This window comes from Microcaecilia unicolor, chromosome 9 (genome assembly GCF_901765095.1).
Source record: "Microcaecilia unicolor chromosome 9, aMicUni1.1, whole genome shotgun sequence".
Lineage (NCBI taxonomy): Eukaryota > Metazoa > Chordata > Amphibia > Gymnophiona > Siphonopidae > Microcaecilia > Microcaecilia unicolor.
Window position 1 is genome coordinate 90,821,763 of NC_044039.1, and position 25,295 is coordinate 90,847,057.

The window sequence follows — 25,295 nt, forward strand, 5'->3', positions numbered from 1 at the left end:
GGGGTGAACCCCGGAGGATAGCCGGAATTGTTTATCCTAAAACACTGGCATGTTTTGTAGACTAGCAATGAACTTAATGCTGTGTAGCCTCATATGATGGAGGGCTGATTAAGAACTATCTGACTCCATATCCATAATTGATCTTTGGGGACGGGAGGGGGGGGAGGGGGGGAGGATGGGGGGGAAGGGGGGACTCAAAATATAAAAGAAAAACTGTTTAAACTGCTAGTGGCTATCGATTGCATGTTATATGGTCAACGTTCCTCAGTTGTATTTTCTAATAGCCCTGTACATTGTATTGTTATCTCTTGAATAAACAGATTTAACCATAAAAGACAGGGTCAGGCTGAGGTTAAGGAGATCCAGGGAAGGAAGACTTGAATTCCCACAGTAAGCTGCTGAAGCTCCTATTCCACTATCACGACCTGGCTGAGGTAAACCATTGGTACTGTTAGACTGGATCTTGCAAGTTTTGTTTTGAGGTCTGGCTGGAACCAGATCATGGGCGTAGCTTGGGGGGGTGAGGGGCGGCATTGCCCCCCCAAACACAATTTGTGTATAGTGTTTTGCAGTGGAGAGATTGTGTGTTGGCCTTACTGAGGTGGCATCAAAACACCAGAAAGGGTGTAGAGCCTAAATCATGACACACTACCTCTTGAAGGATCTACATATAGAGCTTATGCATTTCTAAGGTCTACACTGGCATGGTATGGGAAAGGGGGTGGGGAAGAGGAAGTTCTGGATAAGGAGGAAAGAAGAAAGGAAGGGAGAAAGAGCTGGCTTTTTTGGGAATAACCATAATGAATATGTATGAGATATCTCATGCATATTCATTATTGTTATTCGCAAAAAAGCCAGCTCTTTCTTATTAGCATATTCATTTGTGTGTGTGTGTGTGTGTGTGTATATATATATATATGCAAATGAATATGCTAATATGCCCCACCCCATCCTTTGCCCCCCCCCCCCCCAAATGAAACAGTCAAACTACGTCCATGAACCAAACTACACCCATGAACCAGACCTGGAACTTGGAGGAAACCTGAGAACTTATAGACTGTGTTTGGGGCGTGGCAACCCCCGGCAGTCACAGACTGTGTTGTGCCTGCCATTGGAGGCCTGCTTAATACCGTGTTTTCTGAACTGCAGTGGTTTTCCTATCCTATGTCTCGACCTTGTGAGGGAACAGGCCCAAGGATTCCTTATTGTCCAGCTGTGAAATTTCACCAGCCCACTCCCAACACTCACTCATAGTGTTACAACACCTAATTTACAGACTCTGCTGCATTTAGGCACTCACACTGGTATAACTGCAGGTACGCAAATGTTACGCACTGAAAACAGGTTACACTAGTACCCTATAATGGAACCTGGACATCCACATGACATCAGTGAAGAGTCTTCTACTACATATCCTCGAGATGCTTAACTGGAGGTGCACAGTTATACAGTTGCCCCATAGAGCTAATCCTATAAAGACAGCACCAATATTTAGGAACCAACGATGTGCATAAATGACCAGAATAATGTCATACATGCACATATGTGTGCAAATAAGCATATAAATGCCAATATCCTAGCTAGGCACTATTCTATAAAATGGTGCCTAAATGTGATGCACATAGTTTGAAAGTGTACATACACACGGGCAGAGTCTGAACGGAGCGTGAGGGAATGCACAATTATGCATAGAAATGATAGAATATTATACTTTACATGTGTTAGCAATCTAAGCTGTTCAGTAAGCTGTATGACTGGCATGTGGCTACATCTAAATTATACATGTGTATTTGCACTGCTGTGCTAGTATTATATAAAGGAAAGCGGGCATCTATTTTCCTGCATAGAATAGGGTCCAGATAAGCACCATCTTGGTGCCTAAAACTGAGCATCCCTTTAAAGAATTGCTCTCTATGCAGATTAGTGCCACTGAAAATTCTTACAGACAACTTCAGCACTCTCTGGATAGTTCCTGGGTGGAGCGTGGGCATTTCACCTAACTCTACAGATAACTAGCTGTCCTTTATAAAACTGCATAGATACATGGATAGTGGCTGAATATCACTGCTATCTATAGAGCTGGTGCCAGTCAGCAAGCTCTCTATATATCTTGAACCACTTACTATATGGATAACAGTGCTGAATATATTTTTCAATATCTTTGTGATTGGGCCAATTAATCAATTGTGAGGTCAGCTCTCTGTGTTGCTACTCTTTTCAGTTGGCCAAAAGTCCTAGCTGTGGAACTATTTGAAAGAGGAATCTAATAGTTATTCCAGTCTCCAGGTCCATATTTTTCCCCAAACTTTTACCACCTGTTCGCAGAAGAATTTGAGATCCTTGGAGATCTTCATTTTTATTCTAAGTACTAACATTAAGGAAATTACAGACTGGTAGTTTATTTATATTATTATGACAATGTATATGATAAATCTCACAGTTTACAGACATCTGCCTAGAAAGGTTTATGATGTACATTTGAATTCTTAGAGGGGAAGTGACTGGTTTAAGTTCAACAAAGAGTAAAGCTAATGGCTATTTATCCACCTAAATCAACTGTCTGAACACTTTCCCCTCCCCCACCTCCCCTTGTAACTATACATATTCTTTAGAAGAGAAATATATTGTCCAAAAAAAGATGCAAATCTGTGTCAGTCCTTTTTCTCTTGGCAATTCTCAAAGGAAAAAGTATGCATGTGCTTTGAGACCGATATAGTCAGTTCATGTCGTGTTCATTTTATTTGTTTTGGTTTTATATTCTGTCATCACAAAAACAAATTCAAGTGCACACTCTTGAAAAGAGCGTTCTCTGTTTGCAAAGAAGGCTCACTCTTTTGGGAAGAGCACACTCTCTTTTCCTGATTGTGCATGAGCGAATAATGCACACATGCTTGCACTGTCTTTCATGCATATGCAATGGTTTGAATGGGTGCACAATTTGCAAATAGTGTGTGCTTTCAAAAGAGTGCCCATTATTACCAGCAAACAACAGAAAATATCATGGGTTCTTTTGACTCATTTTCATTCATTAACAACATGGAGCAAGTTGGAATATGTCGTTGATGTTCCCATGTCATCGCAAATGACAGCCCATCTCTGCTTTGAGAATCGATGCCAGTGTTGTTCCTTGTTGGCGGGCAACTGGAGCAGATTGCTGCTGCGCACACCCCGATGCAGCGCATCCCCCCCCCCCCCCACCCCCCCCCCCCCCCCCCACCCCCCCCCGGTGCAGCATCATCCACTCCTGGGTGCAGCATCATCCCCCTGGTGTATCATCTCAAGACACACACCCCCCTGGTGCATTGCCTCTTACTTCCTGGGATGCTGAGAGCAGCTGCGTGGCTGTCGGCTCCACCAGTTCCCTGTTACCTCTGCCCTGGAACAGGAAGTAACATCAAAGGGAGCAGGGAATCGGCAGAGCTGAAAGTCACGTGGCTGCTCCCTGCACCCCCCACCCTGCAGCGTGCACCCGGGGCAGACCGCCCCCACCGCCCCACCCTCTGTGCGCCACTGATCAGTGCAAAATCTGTGTGTTAAAGGTGCTGTAGATTTTTCAAATACCCATTGTAATTTGAAAATTATTCCCTTCGGAGGTAATTCTACAACTGGTGCTTCCATTTAGGTGCCACAAGGATGCACGATAAAATAAGAGCCTATTCTACTGTATAACAGAACCCAGGCCCCCAGATTTCACTAGAGAAATACCATAGCACTAGAAAATACCAGTGTAACCCAGTATTGGCACACCTAAGATGTACATGATCACAGTTATATAAGTAATGCCATACTGGGAAAAGACCAAGGGTTCATCGAGCCCAGCATCTTGTCCACGACAACGGCCAATCCAGGCCAAGGGCACCTGGCAAGCTTCCCAAACGTACAAACATTCTATACCTGTTATTCCTGGAATTGTGGATTTTTCCCAAATCCATTTAGTAGCGGTTTATGGACTTGCCCTTTAGAAAACCATCTAACCCCTTTTTAAACTCTGCCAAGCTAACCGCCTTCACCACGTTCTCCGGCAACGAATTCCAGAGTTTAATTATGCGTTGGGTGAAGAAAACTTTCTCTGATTTGTTTTAAATTTACTACACTGTAGTTTCATCGCATGCCCCCTAGTCCTAGTATTTTTGGAAAGCGTGAACAGACATTTCACATCCACCTGTTCCACTCATTATTTTATATACCTCTATCATGTCTCCCCTCAGCCGTCTCTTCTCCAAGCTAAAAAGCCCTAACCTCCTTAGTCTTTCTTCATAGGGAAGTCGTCCCATCCACGCTATCATTTTAGTCTCCCTTCGCTGCACCTTTTCCAATTCCACTATCTCTTTCTTGAGATGCGGTGACCAGAATTGGACACAATACTCAAGGTGCGGTTGCACCATGGAGTGATATAACGACATTATAACATCCTCACACCTGTTTTCCATACCTTTCCTAATAATACCCAACATTCTATTCGCTTTCCGAGCCGCAGCAGCACACTGAGCAGGTTTCAGTGTATTATCGACGACAACACCCAGATTCTTTTCTTGGTCTGTAACTCCTAACGTGGAGCTTTGCATGACGTAGCTATAATTCGGGTTCTTTTTTCCCACATGCATCACCTTGCACTTGCTCACATTAAACATCATCTGCCATTTAGCCGCCCAGTCTCCCAGTCTGGTAAGGTCCTTCTGTAATTTTTCACAATCCTCTTGCGAGTTAATGACTTTGAATAACTTTGTGTCATCAGCAAATTTAATTACCTCGCTAGTTACTCCCATCTCTAAATCATTTATAAATATATTAAAAATCAGCTATCCTAGCACAGACCCCTGAGGAACCCCACTAACTACCCTTCTCCATTGTGAATACTGCCCATTTAACCCCACTCTCTCTTTCCTATCCTTCAACCAGTTTTTAATCCACAATAGAGCAGAAGTGTTGGTGCCTAAATGTGGCAGGGACACATGAAGTACCACATGTAAGTGGAAGCCCCTCCCATGTTCTGCCTCATAAATGCCCCCCTTGTAAATATGTGCTATGTAAGTTAAGGGCTAGATTCTAGGTGTCATAAAAAGCATGGTTCATAGGATAGCGCTTACACCTGGGAATGGCCATTTGCACCAACTGAGCCGTGGTATAAATGTACTTGTAAAATTGAAAATTAATAAAGAAGAATATAACATAAAAGCTGCCAAAAATTGTGCGTGCAATTTAATGGGATTACAAGCTAATTTGCACCAACTATTGGCTTTTTAACAAGCAATTATTGGCACTAATTAAATTTAATTGGACTATAGGCGAGGGATCCACACACTACATTTTACACGATCTAAAAATGGGGTGCAGAAATGGAAGGGTCATGGGTGGATGTTCCTAGCATGTACGCATGTTGTTATAGAATAACAGAGATACACACCTAATTTAGGCATGTACATTTATACCACGGCTCAGTTGGTGCAAATGGCCATTCCCAGGTGTAAGCGCTATCCTATGAACCATGCTTTTTATGACACCTAGAATCTAGCCCTTAACTTACATAGCACATATTTACAAGGGGGGCATTTATGAGGCAGAACATGGGAGGGGCTTCCACTTACATGTGGTACTTCATGTGTCCCTGCCACATTTAGGCACCAACACTTCTGCTCTACTGTGGATTAAAAACTGGTTGAAGGATAGGAAAGAGAGAGTGGGGTTAAATGGGCAGTATTCACAATGGAGAAGGGTAGTTAGTGGGGTTCCTCAGGGGTCTGTGCTAGGATAGCTGATTTTTAATATATTTATAAATGATTTAGAGATGGGAGTAACTAGCGAGGTAATTAAATTTGCTGATGACACAAAGTTATTCAAAGTCATTAACTCGCAAGAGGATTGTGAAAAATTACAGAAGGACCTTACCAGACTGGGAGACTGGGCGGCTAAATGGCAGATGATGTTTAATGTGAGCAAGTGCAAGGTGATGCATGTGGGAAAAAAGAACCCGAATTATAGCTACGTCATGCAAAGCTCCACGTTAGGAGTTACAGACCAAGAAAAGAATCTGGGTGTTGTCGTCGATAATACACTGAACCTGCTCAGTGTGCTGCTGCGGCTCGGAAAGCGAATAGAATGTTGGGTATTATTAGGAAAGGTATGGAAAACAGGTGTGAGGATGTTATAATGTCGTTATATCGCTCCATGGTGCAACCGCACCTTGAGTATTGTGTCCAATTCTGGTCACCGCATCTCAAGAAAGAGATAGTGGAATTGGAAAAGGTGCAGCGAAGGGAGACTAAAATGATAGCGTGGATGGGACGACTTCCCTATGAAGAAAGACTAAGGAGGTTAGGGCTTTTTAGCTTGGAGAAGAGACGGCTGAGGGGAGTCATGATAGAGGTATATAAAATAATGAGTGGAACAGGTGGATGTGAAATGTACTAAATGAGATGCTGAGAACGGGGGCAGAAAGACCTCCTACAAAGTGATAAGCATAAGCAACAGTAAGGCTGCAGAGGGGCAGCAGAAAAATGTGAACAGCGTGTCTCCTGGCTTAGGCGGCCAGGGGGCCAGAACACAGTTTTTGATATTAGGGCGGGGCATCCTTAAGCGGGATGCTCCAGGATTATACAGGTGCGGGTAATTGGCACAGGGAACCCACAGGCTGCTTGTGCGGCAACCTGGGGGGCATACTAAACGTTTGTGAGGTTCAAAACTGTGTACCCCAAGTTATTAACAGATGATAATATGTAGTTAAGTGTGTGTAACGTTAATTATGTTATGACGTATGTTGTGTTTGGAACTGTAAGCTAAACGTTCCTGGCTGCGGCCAAAATAAAATCCAACTTTCTTCAAGATGCTTTCAGTGTGGTGTGTTCTGGGAAAGGGAGCAAGTGCCAAGTGCACGAGTTGTGATGCTCCCAAAGCTTTTACATTCTGTCTTAAATCCAAGAATTGTCTCCTTCTCTCCTGAGTTGCCTTCGCAACATCAGGATACATCCAAATTTTCTGTCCATAAAACAGTTTGGAAGAATTCTTAAAATATAATTTAAACACATGGTTCAGATCTTTCTCAAATACAAACTGAACTAACAATGTTCCTCGATCTGTAATCTCAAAATTCGAGTCTTCAAGGAATGCTGTTAAATTTTGAGGTTTCTGAACCTCCCCTTGTAACAATCCTGCAGGATCTACAGTTGAAACTTTCTTTTGAGGTAAATAATATATTTTAGTATAAGGAGGTAAACTTGAATCTGGCAACTGCAGGATTTCCTTCAAATACATTGAAAATAGCTCATTTGCTTTCAATAAAGGAGAAATGGGAAAGTTCAAAAGTCTCAAATTCAGACGTCTGTTATAGTTCTCCATTGACTCGATTTTCCTATGAATTATTTGTTTCTCCTTAATTAAAGCCGTTACTGAGGATTTTAAACCAGACATTTCCTCATGTGTCTTTTGTATTTGGGCATCCACATCGTTCTTAATTTTCTCCAAAGATTGATCAAATTTTTCAATTTTACTCACTATTACAGCAAACTCTTTTCTTGAATTTGAAACAGCTAACGTTAATGCCTGTACTGCCTTCCAGAACACCATCAGTGTAATCTCTCCCGGTTCTTCCTGGGACACTAAGTCCTCCCCGTCCGATCTCCAAGGTGCCTTGCCGACCGAAATCCCACCAGCAGCGCCTTCCGCATCCAGCGGGGTTTCTGGCCCTCGGACCGAAGCAGGGCAAGGAGGCGGGACCAACTCTGGCGGCGTGAGGGAAACCTCGCAGCCCAGGAACGCCGACGCTCCTCCATCAGGGCTCAACAGCGGGCTCGCCAGGCCGGTCACTGGTGGAATATTCTGCCAGAGTCTATCGAGTGACTGCTGCACTGGGGTCAACGCCATAGCCTTCGGCAACGCGCTTTTCGTCGCCCCTTTTCTCTTGGTATGTAGCATGTTGTTTAGAAGAAAAAAAATTCCAGCTACCACTCGCTTCCTCTAGCAGTACTCAGGCGGCCATCTTGTAACGCATGTTTTGGCAGCTTTTATAGAAATAAGAGGTAAGTGTCTGCTTGAAGATGTCCTAATAGCTCTTCCGCACATAAGTATACACTTATGTGCATAAGTGCTAGTATTCTAGACAGTCACTCCTGCAAGGAGTGGGTAAATGTGGGTCCTAGGATACATTATCTAGCCTAATGGCTATGGCTTCATAAATTCCAGGTCTGATTGTTCTTTGCTGTTTAATCAGCACCATTTAACAATTTGAATGTTATGCAAGAAGCGGTTAAATATAGAACTGCTAACAATGGAACTGCATAGCCTTTCTGGACCTCGCTTACATCATTGGCTAGAAGCCACCTGCTTAATGCCTGATTCACCTTTAATTGAAGGGTCTACACAGAGCCATAAGAGGGGGATCTGGGTTTAGGGGGGTTGGATGCTCATTAGGGTTTTGCAAAATTGTTGGTTTGCACTTTGGCTGTATTCCTTCATTTTTATGAATGTTTGTATTTGCACTGAACCTTATAAAGATGATTTTAAAAAACAGCAAAAAACAATTGTAGGAAACATGATGCATTAAAAAAAATGGAACTGCATTCTCTGACTTTTTTTTCCATTTCCACTGGAAACAATTCTTTACTATTTTGTGGATATCTAAACGTACTGCACTTTTTTCCACAAGTTAAGAAAGGCTGTAATATGGTCTCTGTTTTCATTTAATAAAAATTAGGAATTTATTTTTCTTTACCCGTTCTCCAATTTCTGTCTGATCTCCAAAGGGTAGTAGGTCAATGTCAGGTTGCAAAGAGCAAGCATCTGTGACAGATTTGTACCTGCAAGATTAAAGCAAATTCAGAACCATTAAACTGATGCTGTTAATGGAAAACAGAAAATAATAGAGTGTCCCTGACTCCCAGTGCAGTAAGCTAAGGTCAATGCAACTCCCGTCAGTGAGACTGTTTGGATTTTTGAAATATTCACATTAAAAAATAAAAAAAAAAAGATCTACCATTCAGATAGGACTTAAACCACTCATAAACAGTACCCTGTATACTTAATTGCCTCCCCAAGCCTCTTATACCAGGCACCTATATCTAAAAGAGACATTTGCAAGCAGAGCCATTGGGTCTCTGCTTAACTGCCTGTTAAACTGCAAGTGTTAACTACAGCACTGATAATGATCTTCTGAGCACAGGGTACGCTGTGAACATTGTGACCTCTGCCACCTTGGTAGTTGAGCTTAGGAGTAAAGGAGTGGAATATTTCAACTGCTACAGGAGTGATCTAGAGGAGAGACTTTGCATATAATTTTGCTACAAACTATATGCTTTGCCATTGTTCAAATATCAACCGATTTAGAGAAGATCAGTAAAAGTTCTGGTTTAGATAAAACAGGGGCTTAGCCTGAGCTGACATTTTTTCATGGGGGGGCAGAATTAACATGGGGGGCACTAGGCATATAGGTGTGAGTAGTGCTTGGTATACTCCTAAATAATTCCTTAGAGTGCACTTGATAATGGATTTCTAAGAAAAACAGTCCATCCTGCATCAACGTAAACCACATGCACACTAATGGAAACCTTGGAAACACTGACATTTTTAAATGAAGCTGCATTATCCCGTATCTTAAACTTTGCCATTATAGTAGACTTGAATCTGGTCAACCTCTCAACACACATCACAGTATCCTGAAAAACAATTACTGTAGTGGCACATATCCCTCAACTTTGCTTTATAACAAATACTTACTACTACTACTTATCATTTCTATAGCACTACTAGACGTACGCAGCGCTGTACACTTGAACATGAAGAGACAGTCCCTGCTCGACAGAGTTTACAATCTAATTAGGACAAACAGGACAAATGCCTTATTAAGCTGCATTAATAAAAATAAGGGCCCTGTTTACTAAGCCGCAATGTAGGAGCGCTAACTTTTAACGTGCACTAATGATAGAGACACCCATTATATTCCTATGGGTGTCTCTAGCATTAGCGCGTGCTAATTTCTAGTGCATGCTAAAAAGTTTACGCGCCTACAGCGCGACTTAGTAAACAGGACCCTACACGTCTTCTTGTCCCTTCCTCTGGTTCTACTGCTTTCTCTCCTTTCTGAAGCTGACATTAACAAGTTCAAGTCAGTTCCTAACAGGGTTCCTTCCACCCCCTTCTCCTTATGAAGGCGCAGACAAATAAAGGATTGTCTGCCAAATTACTTTGTGAAGTAACATTAAATCCTACAAAAAATACTTCTCAGAGCCTATGTAGGAAGCTTAACAGTACCAATTCTGAACACAAAAATATCAGTAACTATACCTTTAAAAAGGCAGCAGGGAATATACAGAATTGCAATAAAATCCAGACAAGTCAGGCTGCTATGCATTCATGCATTTTCAATATGGTAATACTAGAACCCAGCTAAGGAACAGGTTATTTTGAGTTAGTTCATTGGACCAAACTTGTTTTCTTTGTGCCATCACCATCCAGCTGGATAGGCAGTGTCTTAAAAGATGGAGGATAAAGGATTTTTTTTTTTACATTTATATCCCACATTATCCCAAGCAAGCTCGGGTTCAATGTGGCTTATATTTGAAAATACAGTGAGACAGAATAATAGAAATCAATAATATCATGGGAGCAAGTAGATGGATATGTCTGAAATATTTAACAAAGTTGAGATTAGCATATATACCCAATTGGGCATTTAAAAGTATGTCCTTTAATGATGTCGCATGTTCAGAAATCAAAGCCATATGTATAGATATACACACACCAAAACAGGCATCCATATACACATTGCAAAAGTAAACAACTTCTACGGAGAACATCCAAAATTTAATTTTTATTTTCTCATTTTCACCTTCCGAAATTCTAGACAGCAGATGTATAGATCACTAGGACCCAAGCAGTCCAAAACAAGTAAAGACAGAAACAACACAGTTTATACCTAATTGTTCAACCACTCTTAGGATTCACTATTGGGATTAAAAAAGCAAAACCATGTGCATGTAAGGACTGGATAAATGAATTAAAACAAAGTTTAAAGCAAAAGCCCTTAGTATGTAATATCTGGTAGCAATAATGAAACAGTGATGGAATATTCACATAGCAAGCAGCCCGAGCCAACAGATTTATTTTCCACTGAACATAATTAACTTTGCATGAACTTGGCAGCTAATAATGTGCTGAACTGGACAATGTTGCCACATTTTTTAGACTGACTCTAGATAGAACTTCTACATGAATGAAGCCCTTCCCTCATTATTCAATACCTCTCTGTGAAACTGTCGTAATATAAAAAGGCAAGTACATTTTATAATATATCACTGCATTCCACAAAGCAAAAGGAGCAAGATCCCACATGTCATCTTTTTCTTTTGATGTAGGCATAGGAAAAAATATGTTAAATGCCCCCAGGTCTCAACCTAATTAATGATTTTTTTTTTAATTGTAATTATAAATAGTTTGATTGATAAGCACCTGACACTCATAACATGATGTCTGTTTTGGTGGCCCTTTATTAGGTGAAAACATCTCTGCACAAATACAGGGAGTCCCTATAATCAGCCCCTCCAAATGACAGGCTACCTTTGGCCAGCCCCTGGGTCTTCCTTCTGCCACATCCCCCACACAGGAAATTGCATCAGAGGACACAAGATGCAGCAAAGGGAAGACCGGGGCTGGCTGAAGGCAGCCTGTCATGCTGCTGTTGCTGGTACAGCAGAGAGAGGGAGTACAAAAGGAAGTCCAAACAACAAAAAAAACAGCATCAGGGGCCTCACAAAAAGGGGACACAATTCTTTAAACATACACTAAGAGAACAGTCTTCAAAAAAGACATGACACAGGCTGTGTTTCGGTACACAGCGCCTGCGCCAGGGGTCAAGATGGTAGTGTCACGTTTTCAAAACAGGAACTAGGTTTGTGAGCCCTTGGGCCACTGCCGAGGAGCAGCAGTGGCAGGCAAAACCACCCCACACCAGAGACAAGGCAGAACTCTGACAAACAGTTAGGTTTCACCTGCACATGGCCACCTTTCACCAGGAGTTGAGCTCCTGGCTGCAGGTGGCCGGCAGGACTTATAGGACAGGACAGGAACAGGATCCCAACAAGGCTGAACAGGGACTGAGGGTCAGAGGGGAAAGGAATATACAGGGCCAGCAAGGCAGGGAAAGGATAAGCAAAAGGACAGGACTGAAAGCTGCAAGCAGCCACTGAAAAAGGGAACAAATACTGACAGGCAAAAGACAGAACTGAAAGCTGCAAGCAGCCACTGAAGACAGGAGACACAGACAACCTAAGAACTACACAAAGAACTACAAACAAGGAACAAGACTAAGAAACAAACAACCCTAAACTAAACCACACACAGACTAACTAGAAACAAACAAGAATCACAAGCAAGAGCCCAAACTAAACAGAAGTGCAACAAGCACCAACAAACCAGGGCCTAAGGCAATGCAAATGCAAAGCAGAAAGGTTTCAAACTAGCTAATAAGCCCAGCAGCAGCTGAGGCTCAGCTGCAGCAATCACCAGGAAACTACAGGTGCTGTGTAGGTTCAAACAGAAAGAGCAAGTCTGGCAGTCTGGAAGATCCGGACCGGACTGGGCTGAAATCTGGAATGGGTGACAGTAACCAGACAGTCCATTGCAGCCACCAGGTGGCAAGAGGAAGGAGAGCACGAAACATGGGCACAACCGTGACAAGTAGCAAGCAAATGTGCAGATAAACTCAGTAGAAATACTGGATGCTACTTGTGGCAGCGATATGTATTCCTCCACATGCATAGTAAGATAGTATTGCTCTCCTTGTAGGGGGTAATGCTCTACAGTAATGCTCTACAGTAGGGGTCCTGTAGACCAGGTGAGCTCAGAGGCTGGATATTTTGGCGCCCTTAATCACTGGCACCCTGGGACAGAGCCTCACCTGGTCCAATGGTTAAGCCAGCTCTGGCTATTTAAACAGTTCTACTTGCCCGGTTAGCTGTGTAAGCACTAATATTGAATATTGCTGGTGCTCACAAAATTTCTGGGTCCATCTCCAATCTGCCCTAGGACCAACCAAGAACTGCTTGGATTGTGCCAGGGCTGTCAGAGCCAATATTCAGTGGCAATGTCCGATTAAGTACCACGCTGAATACTGACCCTAAATTAATTTAAACTAAAATGAAAAGACAAATACAAATCAAAGAAGAGGAATCCAATAAAGAAACTGATATGTTGAGTAACACTGAAAGAATAACTTTTTGAGATTTAGTTATGTGAAAAACATGCTGTTGGATTTGATAATTAACAACATTACCTCTGTTTGTTAAAAGTGCTCCCAAAAGTTATGTTTTCCTCTACTGTAGCATTTAGTAGCCAGGGCTTCTGAGCTGCATAAGCCACAGAGTTTCTGCTTTTACTGAAAAAAAAGCATTCATATAAACAATGAGTTTGATGCACTATACAAAAAGCTTATCAGATTCAGCTAGGTTGCTTACCTGTAATGGATTTTCTCCAGGGACAGCAGGATAAGCCAGCTACACATAGGTGTCATCACCACCACCTGATGTTATCTGTCATATGTGCTGTAAGAGAGCCCAGAAAAATCTAGAAGTCTTTCTGGGTAAATGCAATGGTCTCCCCCCCCCCTCCCCCAGTGGCTAGTGTCACTCTTGCCAGCATTTCAGTCAAAGGCAAAGAGTGAAGGAATGTGTGGTTGGTTTATCTTGCTGTCCACAGAGAACCCCCATTTTAGGTAAGCAAATTAACACAAAACTTGTATGACCTCATAGCTAGAGTGAGCTTTGACAGTAGCTCCAGAGGTTGGCAAGTAAGACTTCTACAGTATCAGTCCACTAAGTGGCAAAGTCAGATCTGGATCAAGGCTAGAGCAGGCCTTGACAGTAACTCCAGTACTTGGGAAATAAACCCAGTGCTGGGCAGATTTCTACAGTCTGTGCCTCAAAATTGGCATGAAGAAATAGAGATTAAGTATGCATATACCACATTTAAAGCATATGCTGTTATTGCAGGTGCTGCATATCACAATGGTGGGGACAGGTAGAATCATAAAGTTCATATTAGCGACTAAAGCGAAAATACTTACCTGTAGCAGGTATTCTCCAAGGACAGCAGGCCATATATTCTCACATCTGGGTGACACGTACCAAGTTGCCTGGTCTAGAGCTTAAAAAAGCTTAGTATTGCTTTAAGAGCTTGCGCTGTGCTCCCACTGTACGTGTGCGAGTGCCTTCCCGCCTGCCGTGAGATCGTGGGACCATCAATACAATAATAAAGCAGAGAGACAATTCCAAGAGGAGGTGGGAGGGTATGTGAGAATAACGCTGAAAAAACACAATGTCTTGTACTTCACAACATAACACAAAAAACTTCAACACCATAACCACACCATACTGTTCTCTTCCCGTTTCACAAAATGTGAAAATTCTTGGAGTTACCAATGACAGAAACCTCACACTCGACACCCACATGAAGAATACAACGAAAAAGATGTTTTACTCCATGTGGAAACTCAAAAGAGTAAAACCTTTGTTCCCGAGATACATCTTCCGTACCCTGGTACAGTCAATGGTAATAAGTCACCTGGTTTACTGCAATGCACTGTACGCTGGCTGCAAAGAACAGACTATCAAAAAACTCCAAACAGCCCAGAATACAGCCGCCAGACTCATATCTGGAAAAACTAAATATGAAAGTGCAAAACCCCTAAGAGAGAAACTTCACTGGCTCCCACTCAAGGAGCGCATTGCGTTCAAGATCTGCACGATTGTACACAAAATCATCCATGCAGATGCCCCAACCTACATGTTAAACCTCGTGGACCTGCCTCCCTGAAACGCCAAAAGATCATCCCGCAAATTTCTCAACCTACACTTCCCCAGCTGTAAAGGACTAAAATACAAGCTGACACATGCAACTACCTTCTCTTACATGAACACGCAGTTGTGGAATGCAGTACCTACTGACTTGAAAACTATTGACGAAATTACCAACTTCTGTAAATCTCTGAAGAGAGATATCTCTTCAACAACCTTACTAAACCACTTCTCCAACCCACCCCAATACGACAGTCCATCTTCTACACTCACCCTAAATACTCTTTTTCCCTACTTATTCTTTCTACATCACTAATTGTATTTGACATCCTGGAATGACAATGCCATAACAGGACACTGTAAGCCACATTGAGCCTGCAAATAGGTGGGAAAATGTCAGATACAATGCAATAAAATAAATAAATAAATAAATATGGCCTGCTGTCCTTGGAGAATACCTGCTACAGGTAAGTATCTTCGCCTTCTCCAAGGACAAGCAGGCCAATAATTCTTATATGTGGGAATCCTTAGCTACCAGGCTCAATGAAAACAACAACCATTGGTCAATGGAACCTCGCAACAACAAGGTCAAAACACAAATTAACCTGAAATAACCTGAAACTATATACAAACTGTATGAAAGTGTAGCCATGAACAGAATAAAATGGACCTAGGGGGGTGGAGTTGGATTCTAGACCCCAAACAAATTCTGCAGTACTGTCTGCCCAAACCAACTGTCGCATCATGTATCCTGCAGAAGCCAGTAGTGAGATGTGAATGTGTGGACTGAAGACCATGTTTCAGCCTTGCAAATTTCTTCAATGGAGGCTGACCTCAAGTGGGCTACTGATGCAGCCATGGCTCTAACACTGTAAACCTTGACATGAGCTTCAAGGGGCAGCCAAGACTGGGCATAAGTGAAGGATATACAATCTGCCAGTCAAATAGACCCCCATACTGTTTGGTTCAAAAGAAACAAAAAGCTGGATGCACTGTCTGTGGGGCCTAGTTCACTCCAAGTAAAAGGCCATTGCTCACTTACAGACCAAGTTGTGCAATGCACTCTCGCCAGGATGGGCATGAGGTCAGGGAAAGAATGTTGGCAAGACAATCGACTGGTTCAGATGGAACTCCGACACAACCTTAGACAGGAAATTATGGTGCGTGCAAAGGACTACTCTGTTGTGATGAAACTTGGTGTAAGGTGCATCCACTACTAGGGCCTGAAGCTCACTGACCCTGCAATCTGAAGTAACAGCCACCAAAAGTATGACCTTCCAGGTCAAGTACTTCAGATGACAGGAATCAAGTGGCTCAAATGGAGCTTTCAGCAGCTGGGTGAGAACGATGTTGAGGTCCCATGACACAAGTGGAGGTCTGACAGGGGGATATGTCAACATCAAACCTCTCATGAAGTGAACAACTAGAGGCTGTCCAGAGATGGGCTTATCCGCTACACGTTGATGATAAGCACTAATTGCACTGAGGTAAACCCTTATTGAGTTGGTCTTGAAGCCAGACTCAGAAAGGTATAGAAGGTATTCAAGCAGGGTCTATGTAGAGCAGGAAACGGGATCTAGGGTCTTGCCCTCATACGAGATGGCAAACCTCCTCCATTTGAAAGAGTAACATCTCTTAGTGGAATATTTACTGGAAGGCAGCAAGTCCCTGGATGCACACTCAGGATGATGCAAGGAAGCAAATTCTACCTCTCAACATCCAGGCCATGAGGGCCAAAGACTGGAGGTTGGGATGCAGAAGAGATCCCCCATTATGTGTGATGAGGGTCGGAAAACACTCCAATTTCCAAAGTTCTTTGGAGGATAACTCCAGAAGAAGAAGGAACCAGATCAATCAGGGAAAACAGGGCTTACTTTCCCCCAGTTCTTTCACCATGTTCCTGAGATTTTCTCCAAATAGCCACTTGCCCCAAAAGGGTAGTTTAACTAGACATGACTGATGCTGCATCCACTGCCCAATGTCACAACCAGAGCTGCTGACGTGGCATAACACCCAAAGACATACTGCGGGCTGTAACCCATAACATACACCAAGTAAGCCAACTCCACTTCCAGCTGGGTGATATGGCGCCTGTCTTGTGTTGCAGACTGCTGATGCCACTTCAGGCATGCTCTTGCCACAAATGAGCTGCACACTGTCATTTGAAGGCCCAAAGACGCCACTTCAAAGGCTTGTTTCAGTTAGCCTTCTAGCTTTCCTATCCTGTAGGTCTTTTAAGGCACCAACAAGGTGATCTTCTTAGTCACTGATGTAACCAGGGAGTCCACCCTGGGAAGCTGCAATTTATCTTTCTCCTCCAGAACTAAAGAGTAGGCGTGAGCCTTGGCTCTTCCCATTTTCAGCCCCACATCCAGTGAGACCCATTCTGCTGTAATCAAGTCCTGAATGTCTAGATGCATCGGGAAGGCCTTAGAAGGACCTCTAAGCCCTCTCATGTCTGATGAAGATGGAACTCCAGACGCAAAAGCATAAGGTTCCTCAACAGAAAGTGCCACCAGTGCCCAGGGCCGCCGAGAGCCGGAGCCGGGCCCGGGACAAGGCCGCCCCTGGGCCCCCCCACCCGAGGTCGCCGCCCACCCGAGATCGCCGGGCCCCGCCCACCTGAGGTCGCCGCCCACCCGAGATTGCCGGGCCCCCCCACCGCCCACCCACCCAAGGTCGCCGGGCCCCCCTCCACCCACTATCGGGCTGGGCCTCGGAACTAACCTTAAGCCTCCTTTCACTTCGCAGCAAGCAGCGGCAGGGCAGACCTCTCCTCCTTCCTTCCGTGCCCCGCCCTCGCGGACGTTGTCAGGCGAGGGCGGGACATGGAAGGAAGGAGTGGCCTGACCTTCTGCTGCTTGCTGCAAAGTGAAAGGAGGCTTAAGGTTAGTTCTGGGAGTGACGGAGGGCGGGCCAGGCGGTGACAGAGGGCGGGCCAGGCGGCGCCGGGCCCCCCTGGAGGCCCGGGCCCCGGGACTTTTGTCCCCCCTGTCCCCCCCTCTCGGCAGCCCTCTCAGCGGCCACAGAAATAAGAGCACTGAGCTACTTTTTTTGAAACAACCTCAGTACTTTCAGATCATCTCCCTCCTCAGGAGAGAGCTCTCCCTCCTTTAACGGCTCCGTTAATGTTAGTTCCTCTGAATAGACCGAAGCCACATCAGCTAAGGAGGAAAAATCAGAGATAGCCTCATCTGCCCACTCCTGGAAGACTAAACAAGATATCTTAGGAGCCAGAAGGGCAGCGGGGTGAGAAACTGAAGCACATTGCAACAACCTGACTGTCCCAGCTTCAGTAAATAGGCCTGGTGTAATATGCTCTGTCGGACCCCAAGACTGTAAAATGGCGGCTATGCTCTACACATGATCGGATAGAGGCTGCTCCTCACTGCCAGTCAGCCCTGAGAAAATGGCACCTGTTCCTGTGCTCTATGCTATGCCAAAGCCAAAGATGTGCTGCTGCCACTGTTTTCTCTGCATCCCTTGAGATTTCCGGCTTGCATGCACTGCAATGCCCCGATGCCGTCCAGTGGATCTCACAGCAGGAACACTGCTTAACTTCCTTGGCCATTCACCCCGACTGTCACAAGTGCAGCACAATGTGTCCCAAGCGGTGAGTCAGGATCCCTCCCCTGCATCAAGTAGAACTTGAAGTCCTCCAAGCAGTTCTGAGTCAAACTTTAGACTTACCATTGCCAGCTGCTCCTCCCAAGCTCACAGTCTCCACAAGTCTTACCACAGGTGAGAAAGGGTCAGGACTGATACTTTGTCCTACGCTCTCCAGCAAACCTCTTTCCTTCTCCTTTATTTCTTTTTTTTTAAGGTTGTTGTGCTGGAAAAGGAGAGTTCCAAAGGAAACGGGGGGCAGGTGAAGGAAGGAAAGAAGTAAATTCACAGGGCATCAGAGACAGGAATCTGAAGACCTCCAGATATTACTCTGCAGATTCAAGCCACCCTCAAGCTCAGCTGGGGACCAGCTGACCAACTGGACCAGGAGCAAGGCTCTCAGAACCAGAAACTATATATTTTATGGTGATTTTATCTGACATAGTCAGGATTGTCCATTAGAGATTTTCTGGTAGTATCACAATATTTCATACAGTTACAAGCTAATTCGGTGTGCTTACCGTGTTCTTCCTTTTTTTCAGATCACGTGATGGACCCGTTTCTTTGCCGGTTTTGGTTCCTTACCCGTTTTTATTCATAATCTTATGAGCATCTGTTTAGTGTTTCTTATTCATTTTTTATTTAATTGGATAAGACTGTGGCCAGTATACTTTTCAGTGTTTAAGTTTGTACATGATTTGTTCTTGAATTCTAGTCTTCTTTATGTATGCAATATTATCAATGTTCCTTTCTACACTGATATGTATCTGCCTCTCCCCAGCGGTTATTGCTGTTTTTCCAACAAATCTACACCAGTCACAAAATGAGTCATTCTAATTATAGAGGTAGTCTTTTTTGGTTTATACATGTGTTCAGTTAGTTCATCAGTCCATCTGTTTCTTGGCATCACCCCTCCTCTGTTCATTTTTCTGATTATATTGATGACTCCTTAAAAGTTGCTTTCCTATGTATACTCATGCATCCCTTTTGTTTGTTCAAGTCACTATGAGACTGTCCCTCTTATTTCCATTCATTGGTTTATAATTTTGCAGACCACTGGATATATATTTTAATATGTACACATTTTAAAATATGGAGTTTGAGCTTTATACTACTTTCTATTTGTATATACAAGTTGATAATATGTTTTAATTATGCATTTTAAATGTGCATTTTTTTCATATATTGTGGTATGAGATATGTATAGATATTCTTGTTATTCTTTTTATTCAGAGACCCTGAGGCAGATGGTTCTACCCACCGAAACATGCCCCGTGTCAGGTCCTTCTCTTGTTGCTTTGAATAAAAGTATTTGCAAGCAACATCTCCTGAGTTGGCTCGTCATTTGGTCAACCTTTACTCCTTTCTGGTTTGGCTTGCTTTTCTGTAGAGGTTCTCTTCCTGGTTTGCTGTTACCCTGACGGGTAGATCTTTAATATCCTCTTTATTAAAAGCTAAAGTAAAGAATTCATTTAGGGGTTCTTTTGCTAAGGCATGCTAACAGATTTAGCGAGCACTAAATTCTAAGATGCCCATTATATTCCTATTGGTGTCTTATCATTTAGAGTGCACTAATCATTAGCAAGTACTAAACCCATTTGAGTGCCTTAGTAAAAGGACCCCTTAGTCTCTCTTCTATGGTCTGTTGTCCTCCCTGAATTCCCTTTTTTTTTTTGTTCCTTGTTGATTTAATGGTCCCATTAATTCCTTCACAGGATTTCTGCTTCTGATATATCTGAAAAAGCTATTATTATGATTTTTTTTCCTCTATGGCAAGTTTCTTTCCAAATGTTCTTTTAGCCTTCCTTATCAATGCTTTATAACTAACTTGCCAGTGCTTAAGCTGCTTTCTGTTTTCTTCATTTTGATCCTTTTTTCATTTTTGAAAGATTTGTTTTGACTCTAATAGCCTCTTTTACTTGCTGGCTCTCCTTTGCTCTTCTTTCTACCTTTTTTAATATATGGAATGCATCTGGTCTGGGCTTCCAATATGGTATTTTTAAACAACATTCATGCCTGATTTAAACTCCTAACCTTTGCAGCTGCTCCTTTTAGTTTTTTTTTTTCATTTTACCATTTTTCTCATTTTAATCATAGTTGCCCTTTCAAAAGTTAAATGCTGCCACAGTAGATTTCCTTAGTGTTTTCACTCCAGTTATTAACTCAAATTTGATCATATTATGATCACTGTTTCCCAGTGGACCTAACACTGCTATCTCTTGCACCATGTCCTGTATTCCACTAAGAACTAGATCTAAAATCACTCTCCCTCGTCAGTTCCTGGAGCATTTGCTCCAATAAGTAGTCATTTATTTTGTCTAGGAATTTTCACTCTCTAGCATTTCCTTATATGACATTTACCCAATTAACAGTGAGGTAATTGAAGTAATCCTTTATTATACTGTTGCCAGGTATCTAAGGTAACAAAATGAGTATCAATGGTACCCTAATAACTACTGGCTCTGCGTTAGCCCAGCCCCCAGACAACTCCAGCACTACCCATGTATTCAGCGGCATTAGTCAGATAACACCACTGGATGTCACTGCTTGGGCTCAGTGAGCACTAGTTTTCTGGGTAGCAAGTGTTGCCATTTAGATAGTTAGCTTTAAATATTGACCCCTGAAATTTTACTGGCACCTATGACTGTCTTTAGGAACTCAGTATAAGCACTGGATTATGATATTGTGGAAGGAATGATTTAGAGGTGAAATCTAACTAAAATGGTCTTTATAGGATATTTTTTAGTTTCAAAAAAATGGTAACCAAAACTATAATACCATAAACCTAAAGCAAATACAAAACATACTTGCTCCAATAAACATCTCCATGGATGGTCTGCATCTCACCGAGGATTCCAAGGAGAAGAGAAGACTTGCCACAGCCCACCTGACCCACAATCATTGTCAGCTGACCTGCAATAAAGTAAAAAAACATGTGTGTAATTGCAAGCACTGAACAAGTCTGAGGATATTAGAGCAGCATGCATGAAAAACTATTTCCATCAGATATAATAACAATTTGTTCAATAATCCCTCCATTTAGTCCAGAAGGCCTGGAATCAAACTGACTCAGGGACCCTTTTACTAAGCCGCGTAAGCGTCTACGCGCTCCCAACACGTGCCAAAATGGAGTTACCACCCAACTATCACGTGGCTCTTGCAGTAATTTCATTTGTGGTGCGCATCTGATATGCGCATCTGAAAAATATTTTTTATTTTCAGGCACACGTAACAGACACATGCCAAGTGGCATTTGACATGTGTTGGTCATTACCGCCCAGATTCTTTACCGCTAGGTTAATGGCTGGCGGTAAGGTCTCAGACCCAAAAGGGACGTGCGGCAATTTTGATTTTGCCGTACGTCCGTTTTCGGCAAAAAAAGGCATTTTTTTGTAGGTGTGCTGAAAAATAATTCTGTGCACGCCCAAAACACGCGTCTACACTACCGCAGGCTATTTTTCAGCGCACCTTAGTAAAAGGATCCCTCAATCCCTAGACCCCACAATTTTTTGACTAGATTGAGTTATTTGAAAAAATTTTTTACATTTATTTTTGAAGCTTAATGTAAGGCAGGAACCCTCGGATTCTATATATGATGCCGAGATGTGCACACAACTTAATTTGCTAATGAGCTCTTAACCATCAATAATTGGATGCTAATGGCCAGTTATTGACATTAATTGGCACCAATTAGGATTTGCACGCATTTAGCTGTATGCTATTTTTTTAGGCGCCAATATTCAGACCACGGGAGGAAGCCCAGTTAACTCCTGCGGTTGGCGGTCAGTCCAGATATTCAATACCAGGCAGTTTCCAGTGACTGGTATTGAATATCTGGGAGTTTTTTGGGCCACTTTAAACTTAACCAACTAGATTGATATTTGGAGATAGCCGGTTAGGTTTAAACTGGCCAAAGATATTCCAGCTATTTAAGCTGCCCACTGTGGTGAATATTTAGGGATAGCCGGCTATGTCATGCGATATAGCTAGTTATCTCCTAGTCACTAACTGAGAATATGCAGCAGGGGATAGCTGGCTATCCCCTGCTGAATGTCACCAGGCAGCTGGTTACGTGCCGTTCCTGGCCAGTTAAATGGTTTTCAATATCGGGAGTTAAAATTCGCATTTCAAAATAGAACATTATACAACTATTACATTTGAAACAGAAAAGAACCACATAAATATCACTTGATAATCCTTCCTATATAATAAAAAGCACATCCAACGTTTTGAAGCTGACTGCATGGACATAAGCCTTGAGGCATTCATGCTTCTGTCTCCCACTTCCGGATGCATCACCAGCGACAATCCCCAATCAGCAGCGTTCGGAACGTTGGAGGCGCAGTTTCAGGCTTTCGCCATACCCCCCCCCCCCCCGAGGTTGCCGGCCCTCAACCCCCCCCCCCCCCCCCCCGGAGATTTTTTCTGCAGCATCCTGCTCCTCTATCACAACTTCCTGTGTACATGATGAGGGCAGACACGGCACAGTAAAATCTCCAGGTTGGCTCAGGCAGTTTGTTATGGCTGCCACTGCTGGCAAAGCTTTGATGACCAGGCCCAGGGGCGGGGATTTGTAGAGAATGAAGGAGAGGAACAGGATTCATGGCAGGAGGGAAGGTAAGGAAAGAGATGTGAGAAAGCATGCTGCAACCTATACAAAAGCAAAAATAAAACTGCTGCTTTATGTGCCGGCCCCGTGTCATACCTCCCGGTTGAGAACTCCTAGTATAAAGTGTTATCTTAGATCTGGGGTAGGTGGAGGGAAGGAAAAATGGCCAGGAAAAAAAAAACATGGACTGAGATTTACAGCCCCAAACTACAGGGGCAACAAGGGACTGGAAATCAAACCTGGACATTCTTAGAGAAGAACAAATAGATTTGAATGAAGATAAGTAGATGGATTTTTTTTTTTTGGGGGGGGGGGTGACATTAAATAGGAGAATTCAATTGGGAAAAGTTCTTTGTGTAGGTGTTTGGTATTGTGGTTGAAAAGGGAAGAGGATGTTGGGGAAAGGAGTTGTAGGTAGTACTATAACCTGCCATGAGAGGTCATGGTAGCTGTTTACAGAGGCCAACCACAAGGGACAGGAGCAAGAGAGCTTCGTTCCTGTCCCCAATGCCCCCACTAGAATCAGCAGTGATACAAGTATGCCTGTGGGGGCCTACCTAGACCTCAGGTTGGAGGAGGCTCGCTACGGTGATTCTCACAGGTAGGTGGAGGAGGTAAGAAGGAGAGGGGCTTTTTTGGAGGTCAGCAGGGGGATCAGGGCTTCTTTAAAGTTAAAATATAGTTAAATGGGTGCCAACATCAAATATTGCCAGTACCTGCATAACTGTTGACTCCTCCCAAACACCACCCCCTGTACCACCCCTGACCTCTTGCCTTCTTTGAGTATCAGTCAGATAGATCCTAACTTCTTCAATCCAAGTGATTCAAACAGCACTAGAACTTCACAAAGTCTTCTGTCACTTGCTAAGACAATCTTGGGTCAAGACTAATGGGGTAACCTTCCTTTGAAAATAAAAGCCATGACAACAGCTTTTACAAAAAATATTATTTTATTTTAAATATTTTTCCAAATGGAGGAGAGGTGGAGGAAATTGAGATCTAAGGGGGGGGGGGGGGACAAGAAATAAACTGTCAGGAAGAGGAAAATCTGACATTTTTAAGAGGGGGGGACAAGAAATAAACTGTCAGAAAGAGGAAAATCTGACATTTTTAAGGGGAGTGAGAATGAGATCAAGGAAAGGAGACCATCATGCTCAAGAGTGGATGCCCTAAGTATGATCAGTACCTGCATCTACTCCTGAGCTTGCAGGATCCTCTGTATGACCTCCCCCCTCTAGGACCACAACCTCCTTCAGCATAGCAGTCACTGCACTGTGTTTGCTGGGCCACATAAATGCCTTCCAGAGCACCAGTACTTCCAAGTGAAGGATGACCTCTGAATCCCCATTCTCCTCTCCTACGATGACAGATACAGAGGGAGAGGGGAAACAAAACCTAGGGATTAAATAGAGGCCTTGCACCTTCTGCCTTATTGCAAGGGGGCTGCCAATGCAGCAGCTTCAGAACGAGGGGGGGGGGGAGAGCTGGACATCATCATGTGTCTACCTCCCCTTCTGATGCAGAAGGAGGAGCAATGGCCTACTTGTGAAATGGAAAGAAAGGGGGTTATGTTCACAGGATAAAAACTTTGTTGTGTAAGAGTCCTTCTGGAGGGATGAATGAGTTGCATGGCCTAAAAATGGAACAGGTCTAGAAGCTGGGTCATGTAAAAAAAGGATAGGAGGAAAAGAAATAGTCTGCAGTATTGTGAGGTGGAAATGCAAGGTTGTCCATGAGTAGGCCAAAGAGTAAAGGTGTGTGTGAGTAAAGGTGGCCATGAGGGAGATGAGAGCTTTGTGAAGTGAATGGTTTTGTAAACTGGCAAGTTTCCGATCTGACGAAGAAGGGCAACCTTTGAAAGCTAATCAAGAAATGTATTAAGTTATGTCCAATAAAAAAGGTATCATCTTATTTTCTTTTCCATGTTTTATTTTGTTTGATTTCTATTGACAACCTTTAAGAGTGGACTAACACGGCTACCATACCTCTCTACGTAAACTGGCAACAAATCCTAAATGGCTATGAAACAGAGAAAAACTGTAGGTTCACTGTACTTTGAGAGGTGACATTTATTTGTTAAAAGCTGTAGCCAATGGAGAGAGAAGGAAACATAGAAGCACTGTGAGTTGCATTTGCAGTGGGTGAGGTGTTGCTGTGTAAGCCCTAAACTGGTGTGATAAGACAGAGAGTAAACGAAGCATGATTCTAAGATGTAGAGAAGTCTCAAAGTTTAAGGGTGATAGTATCTGTACGTTTTTGTGAAAAGGAGGGATAACTTGGATAAGACTTCAAAACTTAATAAA

The 25,295-nt window shown here is 43.1% G+C and overlaps 1 protein-coding gene across 1 annotated transcript in view; it reads right to left on the bottom strand.

Moving 5' to 3' along the window:
• ABCC9 (ATP binding cassette subfamily C member 9) overlaps positions 1-25,295 on the bottom strand; it is a 454,126-nt gene that overhangs the window by 196,155 nt on the left and 232,676 nt on the right. Inside the window, 3 exon segments of the mRNA XM_030214004.1 lie at positions 8,705-8,789; positions 13,259-13,360; positions 21,191-21,296. Coding sequence (XP_030069864.1) covers positions 8,705-8,789; positions 13,259-13,360; positions 21,191-21,296 — 293 coding nt within the window.